This window comes from Magnolia sinica, chromosome 7, assembly GCF_029962835.1.
Source record: "Magnolia sinica isolate HGM2019 chromosome 7, MsV1, whole genome shotgun sequence".
Taxonomy (NCBI): Eukaryota; Viridiplantae; Streptophyta; class Magnoliopsida; order Magnoliales; family Magnoliaceae; genus Magnolia; species Magnolia sinica.
Genome location: NC_080579.1, coordinates 46,345,552 through 46,366,882, shown reverse-complemented (window position 1 = coordinate 46,366,882; position 21,331 = coordinate 46,345,552). Strand labels below are relative to the sequence as shown.

The window sequence follows — 21,331 nt, the reverse complement described above, 5'->3', positions numbered from 1 at the left end:
TGCCTTTTAACTTGAACAAACTCACTAATAACTGTTGCAATTCTTGGTATCTATTGTACATGGCACAAAGAAAGAAAAAAAACTTGCGAACATGCTGTTCCTTGACCGACCAAAATTCTATCCCTTAAATCGTGGATGGTCTTATAGCTATGCTATAAAATTTTCCCTTCAGTTTCATTTGTATATGATGATCACATAAAACTCCAGAGGTGCGTCTCCAATTCATCCACCCAACTCAAATTCTTTAAGCAACATCCTTCTTAATCTCTTCACTCTCCTGAATTATTGACCCAAGATTTTGAAAATGGTCATTTTGGGGGAACTTGGTCAACAATCAGTTATTCTGTTCGATTGGAATATCAAGAGGATGAACAGCTAGTTTACCCATCTCAAGAAGCAAGTTAGGTCATACCCTTTGCTGATATATGAAACCATGGCAAGACAATGCTACTTCAATGTTAAGGAAAAAACTTTGTAGACCGAGGTCTTTAATGCCCAAATCCCGAATTAAGTATTATTTTTGGAGGAAATGGAATCAACATAATCACCAGTTAGGACAATGTCATAACACATTGACATAATCGTGGTTCAGGCTGTACTTGGATGATTGTAAATAAATATAGTATGATCATTATGACAGTGGAAATATCCAATTTGAAGAACTGAATGAGTGAAGTGGTGAAACCAAGCACGGGGACATTCTTTCATGCTCTAAATGGCTTTCCTTAGAGACTATACCCTATGTCCCTTGAAGTTGATAGCTAGGAGGTAGTTCCATATATATTTTCTTGTTTAGGTTTCTATGAAGAAAAATCCTGGTGAGAAATCGCAAGAGATTTTTAAACTTTGGGAGATATAAATGGAGCATCCAGGTGATTAGTAGATTCACCTTGTTTGTCATCACTTTCCAGAATGGAATGAAATGGATTTTTTTTTTTCTCCTTTTCCATTTCTTTGGGAGAGTTATAAGGTCATAGAGGTTGAAATTCCCCTTGCAGCAAAACTTTATGGAGATTAGTGGTTTTGTTTGTCTGTTTTAATGTTGTGACATTTTGTGAAATATGATGATCAAGAGAAATAAAGAAGTGAAAAGAGAAAGGAAGAAGAGTGGAACGGCTTGACATCTCAGCCTCCCACATGTCCTCACTGTTTTATCTTATTATGCTTTCACCAAAAATGCTGAAATTACAAAATTACCCTCATGCTTAACTTAAAGAGAGACATTATAATGGGCCTAAAACTCTATCCAAACATGTACATTAGGCCCAATAGCCCATAGATCCCACATGTGGGATGATTTTAACATTTAACACTCCCCTTCAGGTGGGAGCATAGATTTCAGTCATACCCAGCTTGGATAAAAGCTTTTCAAACTGAGAGTTCTCGAGGGCTTTAGTATACAAATTTGCAATTTGATAATGGGCTGAAATACATGGAGTGACAAAAGTTTTTTGAGAGCTTATATGAACAAAGCGGCAGTCAGCCTCTATTTGCTTTTTGTCTTCTTATGGAACACCAGATTGTTGGCAATATGCATAACTGGTTGATTGTCACAATGTAATTGCATTGGAGCTTGAACCATAAACTCGAATTCTTCCAGAAGTGATTTTATCTAGACAAGTTCACAAGTTCATGCATGCCATGGATCTATTTTTTGCTTTTGCAATGGGCCGTACAACAATATTCTACTTGCTTTTCCAGGTAACCACATTACCACCATGAAAGGTGCAGTAGCCTGTACATTGTAGTTGATTGCCGATCATGTCTCGACCCTACATAATCCACATCTGAATAACCAGCTACCTCAAGATGGCTATGTGATTTATATAGGATACCTTTTCCAGGTGCACACTTCAAGTATTTAAGAATCCTTATAATTGTAGCTAAATGTGGAGGTTTGGTGGCTATGAGATTTATATAGGATACGTTTTCCAGCTGCACACTTCAAGTATTTAAGAATCCTTATAATTGTAGCTAAATGTGAAACTTTGGGAGTTTGCATAAATTGACCAACCACAGTATTAGGAAAGACAATACCAAACCAGGTGATGGTTAAATAGATGAGTTTACCAATGAGTCTTTTGTACATAACAGAGTTTGTCAGAAATTCTCTTTCTACAAGATCTAGATTAAGATAAGGGTCCATTGGTATATCTACTTGTTTGATACCTAGCATACTTGTTTCTTTCAACAGATGACAAACATATTTTCTATGGTATAACTTTATCACAGCTTTAAATCTTGTTACTTTGATACCCAGAAAATACTGAAGATCTTTAATTTGGAACCGGGGGTGAAGATATGACTTAGATCCTCTATTCCTTCTAAATCCTCACCAATGATCAGTGTTTTAAGTATTGATGATATTGAATGATATATCCCATGATATATCTTGTATCCCACCTGTGTGATATGAAACACACAAGTAGTGTGATGTATCCTACATGTTCAATTTGGTGAGCATCATTTAAAAAAAAAAAAAAAAAAAATTTTCAATCAGTTTTTTTTTTTTTTTTCTTCTTCTGTAAATCATGTTAAATCATTACAAATTCATGTTTTGCATGAAAAATCATGGATTGAAAGCTTTGATTTCGAGATTTGGAGGATATGGGTCGAGTTGTGGGAAATTGAAAAAAAATAAAATCAAGATTTCCCAATTTCTTGCAAATCGGTTGCAATCTGTGTCCAAACATAAAATCAAACATGTATGTAACCTGACCTAGTGATTCTTTTTTGTTTTTGAATGTATTACTTGTGTTTCCACACGTCTTCTTACATTTATAAATTATATGAATAGACTTTGAATATACTTGCATTAATTCAGTTAGACAACGCATAAATTAGGACCCCATATAAAGAAAAGATATTATGTGCACTTGTTTGGTGTTTTTTTTTTTTTTTTGGAACAATCACTGAAGTTCCACTGAAAAATTTGACCAATTTCCCAATATTTCCTCATGTTTCCAACAACAGCGATACATTTCGCGATACGACCGATATATCCCATGTGATAACCAATACGTATTCATATGAATCGTATCCCAAGGGTGCGATATGTAAAGCGATGCGAATATTTTGAACACTGCCTATAACTACCATATCATCCACATATATACATGGAGTAATGTAACCAGATTTAATATGCCGCGAGAAAACCGAATAATCTACTTCACTCCTCTTCATCCCACACGATATCAGCACATCGTTGAATTTTTCAAACTAGGCTTTTGGTGACTATTACAACCCATAGATGGACTTATTTAATTTGCACACTTTGGAAGACTCCACCTGAGCAACATACCCAGGAGGTTTCTCTATATAGACTTCTTGTAAGTCTCCATGCAACGCATTCTTCACATCTGGCTGAAAGAGAGGACAATTGTGATTGGCAACTATAGAGATGACAACTTGAACCAAATTGACTTTGGCCACTGGAGAACAGGTATCCCGATAATCTACTCCATAAACTTGGGTATACCCCTTGGCAACTAATTTGGCTTTGTAATGATCAATTGATCCATAAGGTAGAAATTTTATGGTGTAAACCTATTTACATTTAATTGGTGTCTTACCCAATTGTAAATAAATTAATTTGCATGTATTATTGGAATACATGGCATTAATCTCCTTATCTATAGTCATTTCCAAAATTTCGTCCAACAATGTATCCTTGACTTGGGAATAAAACAATAGACAAAGCAATGACAAACTTATGATAATTTGTGGATAAGTAATCAAGGGTAACAAAATTGGAAATTAGATGTGTAATACAAGAATGTTTTACCTTTACGACCTCAATATGTGGAACATTAACAACCTCAGTAGACTCAGACGCAGTGGGAACCTTATTAGGTGCAGTAGCCAATGGTGTGTAGCCAATGGTGTGCTGTGAGAGGGGATGTTTTGTAATACTTGGTCTTTCCTGCTTCTCTTATAATATGTCTTTGTCAAATCCTTCGGAGGTGGCGTCTCCTTAACAACAAGATATGATGGAAATAAATTAGGTGAAGGAACTTCCAAGTGAGTGACTTTGGGAACATGTTCAGGAAAGGTAATGTTAGCGGTCATAAAGTGCTTTTTAAGAGAAGGACAATAGTATAGAGACCTTTTTTGAGTGCAAGAGTCTCTCGGGAAAAAAATGCATTTAACCTAATGAGGGGCAAGTTTATCACGAGCAACCCAAACAGATGAACAAAGCCAGTACAACCAAACACTTTTGGAGGAATAGAAAATACTGGCCGATTTGGAAAAAACAACGAGAATGGCATTTTTTCATACGAAACTGACGATGGCATTCTATTTATCAATTGACACGAGGTAAGAATTGCATCACCCCAGAAAGACTGTGGAGCATTTATTTCTAATAACAAAGCATGGGTAACTTCAATCAGATGCCTATTCTTGCGCTCAATCACCCTATTTTGTTGAGGTGTCTAAGCACAAGAGGTTTGATGAATATTACCTTTACTTTGTAAATAGGTCTAATATCCCTAGACAAATTCCAAAGCATTCTCAGATCTAAATATACACAAATTTGCACAACGATGAGTTTTTATTTCTATAAAAAAATTTTGAAATAGAGGAAAAACTTCTAACCTATGTTACATAAGATATTATCATGCCATTTTAGAATAATCATCAATAAAAAGAACAAAGTGTTTAAAACTTAACAAACTAGAGACTCGAGCTGGTCCCCATACATCACAATGAACTAATTTAAATAGGATAACACTCCTTTCATCAACTCTAGAAGGAAAATGAACTCTATGATGTTTACTTAGCAGACACGTTTCACATTCCAAACTAGACACCATCCAAAGGGATGGAATGAGAGTGTAGTTTTTGGATAGATGGATGACCAAAACGACAATGCCACTGAATTGCAAGACTCTTAGGAAGCACCACAACACTTACTGATTGCCGCTGTAAATAGTATAAGCCATTCCTCTCACGATCTCCAACAATTGTCTTTCCCGTCTTGTCGTCCTATAAAACAGAACAAGAAAGAAAGGTGACAAAACAATTTAGAGTTTTATTATTTTACTTATGGGTAAAAAACAATGAGGAAATTTGGGGGCATACAATATGGATGATAACGCGGAAGCATTTGGTTGAGCAGTACCCAGTCTAACAACGTTGGACGAGGTACCATTGGCTAACGTAATAGATATATTGGATGAAATAGGATAAAAGGAAGACCTACCGGAGATATGATTTGACTCCTCGGAGTCGATGATCTAAGTAGAAGAATGAGATGACAAGAGACATGCTTTACTTGACCGGGCCAAAGTGGCAGTAGAGGTGGAAGGTACATTGTTGGATGCAAAGCCACTGGAAGAGATGAACTTTGCATTTTTTTTTTTTTTTTCTTGTAATAACGTGACCATAACCTGATCGCCAACGACATTTGACAATGTAAAAATTGTGAGTCTACTATCAACAAAGACATCATCAACCCCAAGAGCTTGATTTGCTCTCGGAGGCTTCCCATGGAGATCCCAACAAAAGTTCATAGAGTGGTTAGTTAGGCCACAGTGAGTGTACACACGATCTTCTCTACCATCTTGACCACCTCTACCTCCTCCCTAACATCCCTACCACTTCTTCCACCATAGAAATCGCTGTGACCAGTCAGTCCACCACGACCTCTACTCATTCCAGTGTAATTAGATGAAGTTGGTGAGGTTGCCTCATTGGAAGCATTAACATGAGCATTGTTAGAGTCATTTGCAAGAGAGACTCTTTGAAGCCTCTCATAGACTTCCACAACTTAAGGGATTGATCGGCCACCCAAATTATGATCTTTAATAGACTGATATTCTTTTGCTTGGCTGAATAAGAGTTTCACTACTTTCATGTCTGCCATTTGCTATTTCATAAGAGTTGCATTTGATGTAATAGGATGATATATTAAGAGTTCGTTCCCACTTGCTAGTCACTTTGGCAAAATGCTAACCAAGAGACTTGACCCCTTTTAGAATGGGAAAATTTCCTTGTATAGCTAATACACCCAAGATATATTTTGTTCTGATGAGTACATCTTTTTCACAGTATCCTAAACATCCTTTGCTGTGTTCAAGAACACTAAAGTTGGAACTCACTTCAGTTTCCATGTTATTCCACAACCAATATCTAATTTGGGTGTCATCATGCATCCATTGTCGATACTTAGGATTAACTTCCTCCGGTTTAGATTCCATGAGGAATTGATCATTTCACGAGCCAAAAGAAACACTTCAACATATTTCACATAGAGGAGATAATTTTTAAATTTAGTTTCATTGATGTTATTGACACGTTAAACCAAGATCCAAACATTCCTCCTAGTGAGAAGGGACCAATAACTATTCCTTTTGGCTCCATAATCACCTTGTAACTAATTAAACTCAACTTCTATGGTGATCTCGATTAGATTTACACACAAGTTCACCCCACAACATTATCACATAAGAATTTCAGCCCTTCATCAACTAGGATCCACCTTGACATCATTTATGTATATCCACCCTCCACACACACACACACACACACACACACACACACACACCTCCAGGGTTTTGGGGGCCTCCAATACTTAATGTAGAGAATATGCTTTTGAATGGAGGAGATTTGGGACCCAAATCACACACTGATCGGCTTTGATACCATGCGAAAATTGTGTGAAATATGATAATCGAGAAAAAATAAAGAAGAGAAACAAGAAAGGAAGAAGAGAGAGAGGAGAGGAGTGGATTGGCTTGACCTCTCAGTCCTCCATCGGTCCCCACTTTTTATGTTATTAGGGCTTTCACATAAAATGCTGAAATTACAATATTACCCTCTTTTTAAGTAACTTAAAGAGATGGGCCTAAAACTCTACCCAAACATGTACATTAGGCCCAACAGCCCATAGAGTCCACATGTGGGACGATTTTAACATTTAGATTCTAAAGGGAAGGTGGAGGAAGCTGTAGCAGGATTGGATGGAAAGTTGATTGTTGGAAGAGATTGATTGTCTACTTTCCCAAGTACGGTCCACTCTCATAGCAGCAGCAGTGCAGAAGCGACATTATCCAGAAGCCCAATCTGGCGATCTAAACTGCTAGGAAACTAGGGAGTAAAAAAATATTGGTAACGACTAAAGACTGTTTAGTGAAGTTGTGGCTTAGGACAACAAACAAGGGCAGGTTTGCAACTAGCTCCATAAGGATGGCATTGGTGGAAGAGAGGGACAATTGAGAGCTCGTGAGAGTTGATTCACTTGCAAGGCAACAAGCGGGATCGAAGTTGGAAGCTTGGTGGCTGTCGTCCTCGGAGGGTTGTTCCTGTGGAAATCTCAAAATTGCTGGAGAGATGGAGTTTGTTAGAACTTAGAAAGGAAATATTCCATTAATGGATAAACCCATTTGAAATCTGGATCAAGTTGGCGTCTCACATTAGGATTGATAGGGTGCTCGATGCTGTTAACGGCTTCATTGATGGGCTGATTCAGGTGGTGTGTTGCAGGGCGCAGTGGTCCATCCTAGGCAGGGGAATTTTCTAAGTGTAACTAGGGGTTTTCTCCTTGATATCTGAATCGAGGATGTATTCTTGTCGGTTGGATCATGTATCAATGTTCTCATTGTAGTGGACATTAATCTGTAAACAGGGAGGTAGTGAGTTGTGTTAGGCTCACAGTATCCTGAACATCCTTTGCTGTGTTTTGATGAGTACATCTTTTTCACAGTATCCTAAACATCCTTTGCTGTGTTCAAGAACACTAAAGTTGGAACTCACTTCAGTTTCCATGTTATTCCACAACCAATATCTAATTTGGGTGTCATCATGCATCCATTGTCGATACTTAGGATTAAATTCCTCCGGTTTAGATTCCATGAGGAATTGATCATTTCACGAGCCAAAAGAAACACTTCAACATATTTCGCATAGAGGAGATTCCATGGGAGGTAGTGAGTTCTGTTTGGCTCACTCCCCCCCCCCCCAAAAAAAAAGAAGAAAAAAAAAGAAAAAAAAAGAAAAGAAAACCCATCCCAGATTCTTTTGATCTCTTGGCTGGAGATCTCATTTTCAACATCAAGGTACTGCATGAAATTGAAGGGGTTACGAGCCATGCAAATCTGTTTGGCACTTTGGTTGGTGTTGTTGCTGCAGCTGGTGGTGATATGAGCCACTGAAATCTTTGAAGGCAGTCGATCAATGAATAAAATGAAGAACAATTTTAGGTACATTGTAATCTACCAATATGACAGATGGATGGATGTCAAAAGATGAATGGTAGTTTATCTACGCTGACTGCTATCCCTGCAGTAGCATGTGACTAGGGACAATTGTCTATTTCAAAATTCAAATCGGTGCATCAGCGTGCCCATGCTGGTTTTTCAAATCCTGCTTCCCACTCGAGTGAGACATCTCGGGCATCCAGTTGTCCTCAGGTGGGACCATTTCAAGACAGCTCGCAAGAGATCTATGGTGCTGAGTTTTTTTAAGGGTATTTGTGACTTCTCTTGTTCTCCTAATAAGGAGAGCAAGGGACTGTTGCCTACTTGGATAGTTGCTATCTTGCCCCACTCATCTTCCCCCCTGCCTAGACAAGGAGTCTCATGTCGTCATGCTGAGTGAAGAGATTCCTGCTAGTCCCCTTTTTGATACTGACTGATGGTGGGATGATCCTCTCAAATTCCTGCAGGGAAACAGTCTCAGTCCTCCATGGATGGATGAAGATAAACTCATTGTAACGGTGGTTGGATTATTTTGGTTAAGCCCCCAAGCATCATGGAAGCATGATCAAGATATGCAGAAGTTGTGAAGGTATTCATCATTGTTTTGGATTTGAAGAAATTGGAGAATGGCTTGGCAATTGATCCTTTTGCTGGAACGTCTCTTTGTCCACAGGAAGTGATTGAGGGTAACCCCCTTGTGATTGCATAGGAACTTCGGAATTTGCTAGATCCTTTTTGCCACATCATCTATTAGGTCGACAGAGTCAAAATTGAAGAGTGTCAGCTCAGTGCGTGGCTGCAATATCACCAGCTGGAGCAGCCTGGGAAGTCCTTGGGTAAACCTTCGGCATAGGAATATGGGTTATTGATATGACTATGAGGTTGATCAGTGCATAGTTGCAATATTACCAGCTGCAGCAACCTGAGAAGACCTGATAAACCTTCGGCATTACAATTGGTAATTGATATGCGCGCGTGCGAATTGCATTGGAAACAACAAGAAACTGCCCAAAAATAGGGTTGTACAACCATTTTTCCTCACAAGATACTTCATAACTTCCTAAAATCTCACCTAATCAACACGATACTTGTTTTAATAGATGAGAAACCCCAAACCGTGCCAAACCCCTATAAAAAAAGTACAAGAAATCCCAAGAAAAATTGTAGAGAGACAGGAATCGGTTTTTCCTGACCTTTTCTATTTTGACTGAAACTCCTTTAGAAACTTATAAAAAAATCTCACAAAAATCATCATAAAGCTTCTAAAATTGTGCTCTTCCAGATCCCATACTTCAAAAAAAAAAAAAAAAACACCACGGGGCCATCTGACAGTAACTATGAGGTTGGGGAAGGTGGTGTGTCCCACCTTTTGGTAGGGAGGAAAAGCCCAATGAACAGTGGACCTTACGTAGAATCGAAGTCAACTGGGAGCTTCAAAATCTGGCCCCTTTGATCAATTATGAAAAGGGAAGAGTTGAGGAGGTCCTTGGTCAGTTAGGGAGAGGTAAGGGAATCAACACTGTGTGCTAGTGATTATTCTTTTGCGGAATGAGAGGGTCGTCGTAACATTTCATCAAAATAATATCTAAAAGTGGAACGATCTGCTTACTCGATCTGTTTGGGAGGGGAGAAAATGTTTGTGGCTTTGTTTGGAATCTTAGGGGCTTCGGTTGAAAGGGTAACTTCTCCGTTTCAGGGGTGTTCGTCACCCATTTTGCTGACAATACAAAATGGGTGAATGACATAAGTGTATGGCCCGAATGAACCTCGTGAAAGAGCTTTTTTTTTTTGGCAGACTTGGATTTGTTAGCTAATAAAATAGAATCACCTGTGGTGTGTTCGGGGAGATCTTATTATAACTAGGCGCGCCCATGAAATATTTGAGGGCACTATGCTGACAGGATGTACGATGGGCTCATATGATTGAATCCTCATCTCAGTGGGGGTGGATCTTTCACTTGGAACCAACAACTGAACCATTCAAGTCATGCTAAGAATGAACATATATTTTTCTATCTTAGGAGATTGGGAAGCTTTATATCTTGTAGAGTTGCAAGTGGTGGGCCCTTGCATGGTTTTTGACCATAGCTCTATTGTCTTGTCCTCCAAAATGGTACAAATGGGGCCCAATTACGGTCAGATTTTAGATTATGTGCTTGGAAGAGGACAGCTTCAAGCAACAAGTCAAGCAATGGTGGGATGTTTTTGTCTAGATGATTGTCAAGGTTGGAATTTATCTCTCAAGCTTAGGAAGGAAACAAAGCCGTGCTGTAAGAATCTCCATTGACAAGGACTTGCTGCAAAGGAACATATTCATCATATCATCATCAAGATCTTGCTCAGAAGGAATGGATTAATGATAATACTTTTGTGTTTCCTCTCTGATAGTTTTGTTTTAAGATTTAATTGGTTTATTTAATGAGTCATGTCTTTTAACACATTTCATATTGAGCTTTATGTATTTTCTATTAATGAATTCAGTCAATTTCACTCTAGCAAATCTCGTTTCAATAATTGTTAGTGGTTTTCTCGATATCTAAATTGTTATTATTGGTGAAGTCGTTGAGTTTCTTATATTTTTAAAATCAGTCTGTTCGTTTAAGGTCATCTGCCTTTGTTTTTCAATAGCCATTTTTGTTCTTGCTTTGAATCTCAAGGTTATGATGCTTTTACTTGTTTAGGGCCCCAGGGTGATGGTAGTAGGGCCTACTGATTCTGGTAAAAGTAGCTTGGCAAAGATGCTTCTTAGCTGGGCATCTAAGCAGAGTTGGAAACCTACTTTTGTGGATTTGGACATTGGTCAGGGATCTATAACAGTTCCTGGATGCATTGCGGCTACTCCAATTGAAATGCCAATAGATCCAGTGGAAGGAATACCTCTTGAAATGCCCATTGTTTATTTTTTTGGGCACACGACTCCAAGGTAACACTTTTGCTTCCCTTCTTTTACCATGTTACTTGAGAAATTTTTGCCTGAGTTCTCCTTTTCTGTCTTCATGTATTGATTGTATTTATAGACTCCATTTATTTTAGAATATTTGCATGATGATTGTTTTTGAAGCGAATTTAAATGTTCTGTTTTCAGTTTCAAGAAGTGTTTGTAAATTTACTGCTTCACAGTGCCAATGCAGACCTGTATAAAGTGCTTGTGAAGGAGCTTGCTCAAACCCTTGAGAGACAGTTTGCTGGTAATGCTGAAGCTCGAGCTGCAGGCATGGTAATCAACACCATGGGATGGGTGGAAGGTGTTGGATATGAGGTAACTGCTAGATTTTTTTTAACGAAATTAGTAATCATTGGGATATAGGTGCAGGCCTTTAGAAAATACTGGAAATACTGATGAATCCAGGTTGCATGTCTACACACGTGGAGGTTGAAAGTGGACCTCACATGTGAAGGATAAGAACTTTTAGAATGTGGGATCTACAAGTTCAACCACGGACTATTTAGGGATTATGCACAAACCATAGAGAGTTCCGTGGCCATGTACAAGCAAGGTATTCCGTAACTGTAACGGTGACCGTAACAGCCACCACCGTTACCTCTACGATACGGGGCCATTACGGTCTCTCTTTTTTATTTTTTTATTTATTGAAAAAACCCCCGAAAAACTTGTATCTGCCCTGCAATGTTGATTAAAAAGTATGAAAAGCCTATATGTGTCCCATAATAGACCATTACGGGGCTATTATGGCCTTTATAGGGGATGTAATGTGCTGTGAACGGCAATTACGGGTTATTTTTTTTCCATAATGGCTGTTACGGCCGTTACGACCCCGTAATGTGTAATGGTTGTCACTGTTACCTTTATGTTACGGCCTTTACGGCACACCATGTGTACAAGTTATATCGTCGGCACATCCATATGCTTGTGCACAAGGGGTCCAATATGTTAACATTTGTTTTAGTAAGTTTTGGTCATAAAATTAATTTCTTTGTTGAGATTGTTTCCTCTTTCTTTTATTGCAAATTGTTTAGGATTGGTTTAATTAACATGGACGAGTATTATGTCGGCCAATGGGGTGTGTGAAAGGTATTGCAGAAAATTCTCCAGAAATTTATTTTCCATTCGAATGCTTAATGTGGTTTTGCCATGTTATCTAATACACTGTTTTCTAAAGGGCTCCAACCCATGTAAAAAGGATGAGAAACTGTTCTGTAATCATGCCATGCTGACACATATCAATGTCTGCATGTCCAACAATCCTGGACATGGATCATATAAAAATGTTTTTTTTAAAAAAAAAAAAAAAAAATTTTATTTCCACTAGTGTAATGATTTTATCCTTTCATTTTAGCCACTCTTTACCTATTTAAGGTTTCTTGTTATCATTACATATTTTTGGGATATCTTACATATAGTTGCAAACAGTGTTTGAAATATCGGTATTGTGTTACGTATCGCATCCTTGGGATACAGATACGTATCGGTTTTCGCATGATATATTGTTTGTATTGGGTAATTTATCGCACTTTTTGAGAAACATGGGAAAACATGAGGAAAATGGTTGAAATTTTCAGTGAAACTTCAGGGAATGTTAAAAAAGACCTTAATACACACTTTTAAATCATAACATCTCAAAAAAGAAGTGCACATAACATGTTTCTTTTGTATTGGATCCTATGTTATGCGTTGTCTGAGTGAACTAATGCAACTATATTCAAATTGAATGCATAACATTTAGAGTGTATATGATGATCATTTCATCAAACACTCCTAAATATTTTGAAATTAGTTTCAATTAATAGCTAGTTGAAAGAAAATTTCGGAAAAAATTAATATTTTAATATTTTTTAAAATTATTTTTTAATTAAAAATAATTTTTATTTTTTGAAAGTTGACAAGGACTTGACAAATTAGTAGATTAGCCCTCATACATGCTCGATTTCATGTTTGGAGAGCAATTTGGGAGAAATTGGAGAAATTTTGATTTTTTTTCCAAAATCGAACCACATACACTCAAATTTTGAAATTAGAGTGTATGTGATGATCATTTCATCAAATACTCCTAAATACTTTGAAATTAGTCTCAATCGACAGCTGATTGAAGAAAATTTTCGAAAAAAACATGGAGAACATGAAGAACCAATGGATATCGAAATCAAAGCTTGAACTCCATGATTTTTCATGCAAAACAAGAAGAACCAATTGATTTATAACCATTTGACATTGACTTACCATAATTTTAATAAAAAAGGGATCGAAAATTGAAAACGCTCATTGGATCGAGCATGTGGGATATATCTGCACTACTTGCGCGTTTTGTATCACACAGGTGGGATACAAGATATATTGTGGGATATATCGGCCGATATTGTTGATATTGAAACATTGGTTACAAATATATATATTAAAATACAATGTTTTCTCTTGAAAGATACTGAACTGATATTTTATCATAAGAGAAACCCCAAAATACTCTTGGCATAACATAGTGCATGTTAGATACTATATTAAAGTACAAGATATTTTTTTTTATTAGACAAAACTAAAGTGTCAATACTTCAAAATTTTAATGGATGTTTCAGAGAGTCCGATTTATAAAAGCCACACTGTCTGACACCCTGCATCCATGTTTGACACCATGACCTGTTTGTGTCCAATTTACATAGGCTACAGCTCATTTGCATGAGGTTCATTGTGAAAGTTGTGCATTTTCAGTTAACTCTTAAAGTTTTTTGGAGAAAGCTTTTTAGCAAATGTCCATATCAAATTGGCACCTTGCCATTTTCTTAATCTTACTCTAAATGAAGTTTCTTGATTTATCTTGTTTCTAGGGGTACATTATCCCCTCATGACAGATTATTGTCATGGGCTGTATAAAAAACCCCTTTACCTTTTGCTCTATGCAATATACACGGGTTATTGTTTTTTAGTGGAAAGAAAGTTCTGTGAGGCCGCAAATACACAAATCATGAAGTTGAATATTAATTTTGTTGCATTCACTCATCTTTACATATAAATTGTGTCAGCAAGGTATTTACTGTTCTTTATTGTCTCTACATTTGGTTTCAGTTGCTTCTACATGCGATTGACGCATTCAATGCAAATGTAGTTTTGGTTTTGGGTCAGGTAATGGCCTTTCCATGTACATAGCTTTTAGTTTACTCATTATACTTTCAGCTTCTCAATATGTTTCTTTTTTTCCTGAGATATCTCTCTATATCTTTATTGATGTCAGAACTCAGAAGTTATAGCGCTCTCTATTGGCTATGTTGTGAACCACCATTTTTCTCATTTTGTGAACTATCTCATCATACCCGATGAGCTTGTTTGGCATTTCATGCTTGAGACCTTAACTGTTTGCAAATTTCATGTTTCAGATTAGGCAGAATAATTAATCATAATTGCACAACATGCTTATGTTGGTAATGTGATTGGTGTTTGGTAAACATGTGTTTGTGGGTCCTAGCTAGTCCCTACACCCAAGTACTTGAGGATTTGTCTGCTGCGTGGGGCAGTGTTTTATGCATCAGTATTTAACTTTGTATCACACTTTACAGATACACAATCATCCAGGAAAACATTGGTTAATATTTCATTATCATTTTTTGTATTATAGTCTAAGGAAAACATTGGGAAAACTTGAGGAAAATGGTGGAATTTTCAGTGGAACTTTGGGAAATGTTAAAAACATGATCGGACACTTGGAACTTACACAAAAAGAAAAAAGAAAAAAAAAAAAAACTACGCATGATTGTTTTCCATTGTTCAGGGGACTACTACGTGTTGTGGGCTATAACTAATGCAATTATATAAAAGATTGAGTTCATATCATTTAAATGTCATACGATATATGTAATAAAATACAACCAATACAACCAAGTGTATAGCCGATTCAACCAATACAACCAAGATTATATAAAGGAATGAGTTCATATCATTGAAAATGTTCACAAGCCCATTGTAATGTTTGTTGCCACCTAACTTGTCTGTCGGTCCTACTGTGGACTCCACCATGGGGCATATATTTGTTTAATCCATCCCATGTAGGTTCCACATTGATGTATATATTATATTCTCACTGATCATCCGTTTTACCAGTTCATGTTGTGTACATAGGCCCAAGTGTATGGCCGATTCTAGTCTCAAGTGTTCTAGGCCACGTAGACCCTTACATTGCTAGAGGGGCCCACTAATCACGTCCCACACTCTTATGTTAGGCCATTAAGGCCAATTAGCATATGTTGTGTTTGATAACATGATAGTATACTTAGCCCAGTAGGTCACACTAGTAATGTACTTACTGTAATGGATACCTTGCTCAGTCATCTACCCATACACATCATCTGTATGCCTGTCTTGGAATGATGATTGATCATAGCATACGCCTTTTCAACTTGAGGTACTTGGGGGACCCGTACGAGATAGGGTCGCCTTGCATGATTGCGCGGTACGCGCATGATTTATACATGACTTGAGTAGTGTGATTCATGCATTATGCATTATGTGTGACACGTTGCATTTACTCCCTGGTGACACCAGGGAGGTAGTCTCGCAATGTTGTTGTGGTTGACGGATGATTTTATGGACACAAGAAACGATGGAGGTTACATGGCATCACATGCGTCTCTGGGTGAAAGTCCCTAAACCTTGTGGTTTCAATAGGATGCTCCAACGTCTATACGGAGTGGATTCATGAGCGTACGATGGTTGGACACTAGTAGGCCGCATCTCCCACTGTGTTGGGGTCGTTAAAGGGGGTTTGACCTTACCCGCCCTGGTGCAGAGGCCTATATGCTAGGTCAAGTCTGACCAGCTTGTGAAATGGGTTCACTATTGATGGACCGGGTGGTTTTTGTGTACCATTGACGAGGCAAATAGTGAGGTTTTTTGCACTTGCTTGGTCTTGCGCGCGATGGGCGGCAGCCAATGTCGGAAGTGTATTGAACCCCGGTGATGATCCAATTGAGAACTATTTTGATATGTGAACTAGTGGAGGATTGACATGTTGCATTGCATCCTTAGAATATGATATTTGGCCCTATAGGCCCTTACATCGCATAGCCTGGGTATGGTTGATAGCATTTATGGACTTGCTAGTTTAGTCCTCCTTTCCGCTTACTTTGATATTTGTATACTTGGCACATGCATTGCTTGCACATGCAGACACTCTAAGCTTCATAGTAAGTTTACGCATGTTGTTTACGTGCAGGTTATGCTAGACCACAACAATATTTAGGCAGGAGCATGTGTCTGATCTTTTAGACTTTTGTTATATCATATATTTCCCTTCCAACATTGTACTCGTACTGATATTAGTGGAAATGTGATGATGTTTTTAGTTTTGGTACACTTGTGGTTATGCTCATGTAAAAAAAATCACCTTAAAAATCCTCCTTGTGGGATCCCAGGATTGGAACCTAGCATATGGGATCTAGGAGCTGAGAATGGGGTACTATAGAGGCCATCACCGCCGGATTTGGAGCTCAGGAATTTTGTGAGCCCGTTCACCGAGTTTGTGGCATGACATACGAACTCACCCGAACTATGCTAGTTACCTAAGAGGGACATGTATGTTCCCCCAAAATTTGAACACATGGGATACTCGTCTTTTAATTGCTCAAACCCGACAATTTCTACACGAGTTGAACAATGTTACTCTTCTACTAAGGGCATCGGTTGGTTTGTTCTCGATCCCGGCTTTATGTTTCAGGATAAATGAATATTCTGAAGAAACGCTACCCACTCGGCATGCCTATGGTTGAGCTTCTTTTAGGAATTCAAATATCTTAAAGTCCTGTGATCAGAAAACAAGACAAATTCTTGCGGTAGAGGATAATGACACCAATGACATAATGATTGCACTACCGCATAAAATTCTTTATCATAGGTGGAATACCTTTGTTTCGCCTCATTTAGTTTCTTACTGAAATAGGCAACTGGATGACCCTTTTGGCTTAGTACTCCTATACGCCTGAAGCATCACACGCTACTTCAATGACTTTAGAAAAATCTAAAAGATCCATGATGAGAGCCTCTATTATTTTGCCCTTAATAACTTTAAGTGCCTTAGCTGCGGCTTTAGACCATATGAACTCCCCCTTTTTAATGCAATCGGTAATATAAGCCATAATAGTGCTAAATCCTCGAATGAACTGACGATAAAATGTGGCTAAGCCATGAAAGCTTCTCACATCATATATGTTTCGCGGTTCAGGCCAGTAAAATATGGCCTTGACTTTTTCTGGGTCTACTCGCATCCCTATAGATGACACTGAACCCTAAGAAGACAACCCCATCAGACATGAACGAACATTTCTTAAAGTTCGCACATAACCTCTCCGCCCTAAGGACACTACAGATCTGCCTCAAGTGGTCGAGATGCAACTTTTTAGTGGTACTATATACGAGTATGTCATCAAAATAAACCATTAAGAACTTCCCCATGAAGGGTCTCAAAACCTGGGTCATCACATCCATAAAAGTATTTGGTGCATTAGTAAAGCCAAAGGGCATGACCAACTACTCGTACAACTCATCCTTCATCTTGAAGGCTATTTTCCACTCATCTCCTGAGCGTATGTGTATCTGGTGATACCTGCTCTTGAGGTCTATCTTTGAAAAAATGGACTTGGCTATCATATCGAAGATATCATCAAGCCTCGGTATTGGAAATCGATACTTGACCGTGATCCTATTAATGGCCCTACTATCCACACACATCCGTAACACACCTTCTTTCTTAGGTGTTAATAGAGCTGGTACGGCACAGAATCATGCTCTCCTGGATGAAACCCTTTCGCAGAAACTCCTCTACTTGCTTCTTCAACTCTACACGCTCCATAGGGTTCATCCTATAATGAGGAAGGTTTGGTAAAGTAGACTTCGGGATGAGATCAATGTCATGTTGGATGTCCCACATAGGTGGAAGCTAATCTGGTACAAACATTCACCACTCGTGCAGAAATAAAATTACAATCAATCACTACAGATACGAGGATATAAGATAGGAGTTTGAGAGAGTTATCATCCAACATACATAGTATAAAGTTATACAACCTAAGCATAAAATAAAATGACATCAACCTAATCAGATCCGGAAGAGGATGGAGGAGGTGTAGATGGGTCAATCAGGTGAAGTCATCTAGTAATGCGATGAAAATATTTTCGCATATATTTCATGAATGATTTATGACTTTCAACCAAATTGTCTTGTGATACCTTCAACTCAATAACCTTTTCTTCGAAAGACTTGAGTCGATCATCAACCTGAGATGGTTGATACTCTGGATTAGCTTCATCATCTGATTCCAGTTCTGTAAAAATATCATCCATAGATGTGTCCTCAGGTAATGGTGCTTCTACCTCTTCTTCTTCATCCTCACCTCTCTAGCCAGGAAGGTATGCCAGGTTCATCTTGTGAATATTCGTATTATCAAAAGGTAGGACTGCCTCAGGTGCCTCAGTCGATGGAATGACAACGTTGTAATAGATAGCAAGAGTCGTCATGAGATATGCAAGTGGTATGGAACCATGACTCGGATGAATACAAAATTGGATAATCAAGTAGCAAATCAATGAGGGAAGACAAATAGGTATGCTAGAAGCAACGACGTGAAGGACACGAGTCATAAAGGGAGTAAGTTCAGACTTATTCCTGAAACGAGGATACACATTTGATGTAAAAATAAGATGAAGTACTCTGAATCTTGGAATCATCTGGGTGGCACAGAGAGCATTACCAGAACTCCATTTGGCATTAAACCGACATAGTTTATGGGTAATATCCTGACGCTCAGATTCATACATTCTATCAGCAAGGGAGGCAATGGGTATGCTTTCATCATTCACATTCACATCTAGCAATCCTGAGATCAGGTGCCTATCAACCGGAACTATCCCTTCTCTAAAATTAATAGAGAATATAAGGTTCTCAAGAGATAGCTCTCCTATTGATGCATACATCCCTTGAGCTATGGAGCGGTATGCCGTTCCACCCCAGCCCAGAATATTTTTTCAACCGATGGCAGACAGAATAGGCATGAGTTTGAATGGAGCAATGTGATCAATATTCACAGTTCTTTTTATAATAATATCTCTAGTGCGGAGATCCCTTACATGCTCCGAATCTTCTTCGAGAGCTCTTAGGGTTCTCACCCTAACTGGAGTCGTCCGGGAGGAGGAGCCGCGCCCTTCCGTGTAGCCTTCCTTTTAGACCGATGCTCCATGTAGAGTTTGCAAAAGAAGATATTAAAGATCGGTTTGGCTTAAATAAGATTTTTGCATAAAAACCCTCTATGGAAAGGATGTAAATCTCAAATCAATTACGAAATGAAGAATAACTAGTAACAAGGAACCCAAATATAGAAAGAAATCGAAAATAAACCACTTACAAAGACTCTTTGGAGATGGGTTCGACGAGTCGAGCAAAGGCTAGTCGAGGAAGAAAGGTGAAATGAGGAAGAAAATGGGTTTTTCCCTCTTTTAAGAGGTCCACCCACGTACTTTGACAGGTCGAGTATGGTCCTCAACCCGTCGAAGCTCGACTGGACGAGGACGTGTTCGACCGGTCGTGCAGCAAGAAAATTTCAAATATATATATTTTTTAAAAATTAAAAATTTATATGTTTTGCATTTTTTTTAAAAAAATTATAAACATACAAATAATAAAAATGCATAAACAACATGATTTAATTAAAAGTGCACAGACCAATATCATGTTTTAATTTAGAAAATTTATTCCTGTCGAGCGGTTTGGTCATAATGTTTGCAAGCTGCTTTTCCGTCTGAATGTATTCTAATGAAATGCTCATCTTCAACTAATTCTCGAATGTAATGATATCGAATGTCGATATGTTTCGTACAAGAATGTTGAATGAGATTTTTTGAAATATTAATAGCGCTTGAGTTATCACAATATAGTATCATTGTATCTTGTGCAATCCCATAATTAGCTAATATCCTTTTCATCCAAATCAACTGGGTGCTAACATTGCCAGTTGCAATATATTCAACTTCAGTAGTTGAGAGGGATACATAATTTTGTTTCTTGCTGAGCTAGGAAACTAGACAATTTCCTACTTAGAAACATCCACCACTAATAGATTTTCTATTGTCGATGTTTCCTACTTAGTCAGCATCGGTATATCTAGCAAGTTATACATTTGTATCAATGCGAATACCATAGACCGAAATTAGCTGTACTTGCGACATATCGAATTATCCGTTTAACAGCAATTAGATGAGATTCCTTAGGGTCAGATTGATATCTAGCACATATTCCAACGCTAAAAGCATATTAAGTCTAGTAGCAGTTAATTATAGAAGACTATCAATCATGCTTCGATATAAACGAGAATTTAGACTTTTATCTGTTTCATCCTTAGAAAGTTTGAGAGTTGTACTCATAGAAGTATCAAACTTTTTTCCATTCTCAAACCCAAATTTCTTTACTAAACTCAAAACATATTTGGTTTGAGAGATGAATATTCCATCTTCTTGTTGTTTTACTTGTAATCTAAGAAAGTAATTTAATTCTCCAACCATACTCATTTCAAACTTGGATTTTATCAGTTCTGCAAACTCAACAGACAAGTTAGAGCATATAGATCCATAAATTATATCATCAACGTAGATCTGTACAATCAATATATGTTCATTTTATCTTTTGACAAATAAAGTTTAATCAACGCTTCCCATGATAAAGTTGTGACTTAGCAAAAATTTTGTCAACTTTTCATACCATGTCCTGGGAGCTTGTTTTAATCCATAAAGTGCCTTTTTAAGATGATATACATGATTTGAGAGTTTAGGGTCCTCAAAACCCTTAGGTTGTTCAATATATACCTCTTCATGTAAATCACCGTATAGAAATGCACTTTTAACATCCATTTGATATATCTTGAATTTTTTATAGCAAGCAATTGAAATAAATAATCTAATGGATTCAAGGTGTGCAACTGGTGCAAAGGTTTCATCGTAGTCAATTCCTTCTATCTGAGTGTAGCCTTGTACAACCAGTTGAGCTTTGTTTCTAATGGTATTTCCCATTTTATCAGATTTGTTCTTAAAAATCCATTTGGCTCCAATTATATGTTTATCAGAAGGTCTGGGAACCAAATGCCAAACATCATTTCTAACAAATTGATTTAACTCTTCTTGCATGGCAAAAATCAAATTTTCATCGGCA

General features: G+C 37.7%; 1 protein-coding gene across 1 annotated transcript in view; it reads left to right on the top strand.

The window, feature by feature from the left end:
• The window catches only part of LOC131251320 (protein CLP1 homolog), an 87,087-nt gene that overhangs the window by 27,053 nt on the left and 38,703 nt on the right, over positions 1-21,331 (top strand). Inside the window, exons 4-6 of the mRNA XM_058251977.1 lie at positions 10,880-11,121; positions 11,319-11,457; positions 14,215-14,271. Of these exons, the coding sequence (XP_058107960.1) occupies positions 10,880-11,121; positions 11,319-11,457; positions 14,215-14,271 (438 nt within the window). The remainder of the gene's footprint in view (positions 1-10,879; positions 11,122-11,318; positions 11,458-14,214; positions 14,272-21,331) is intronic.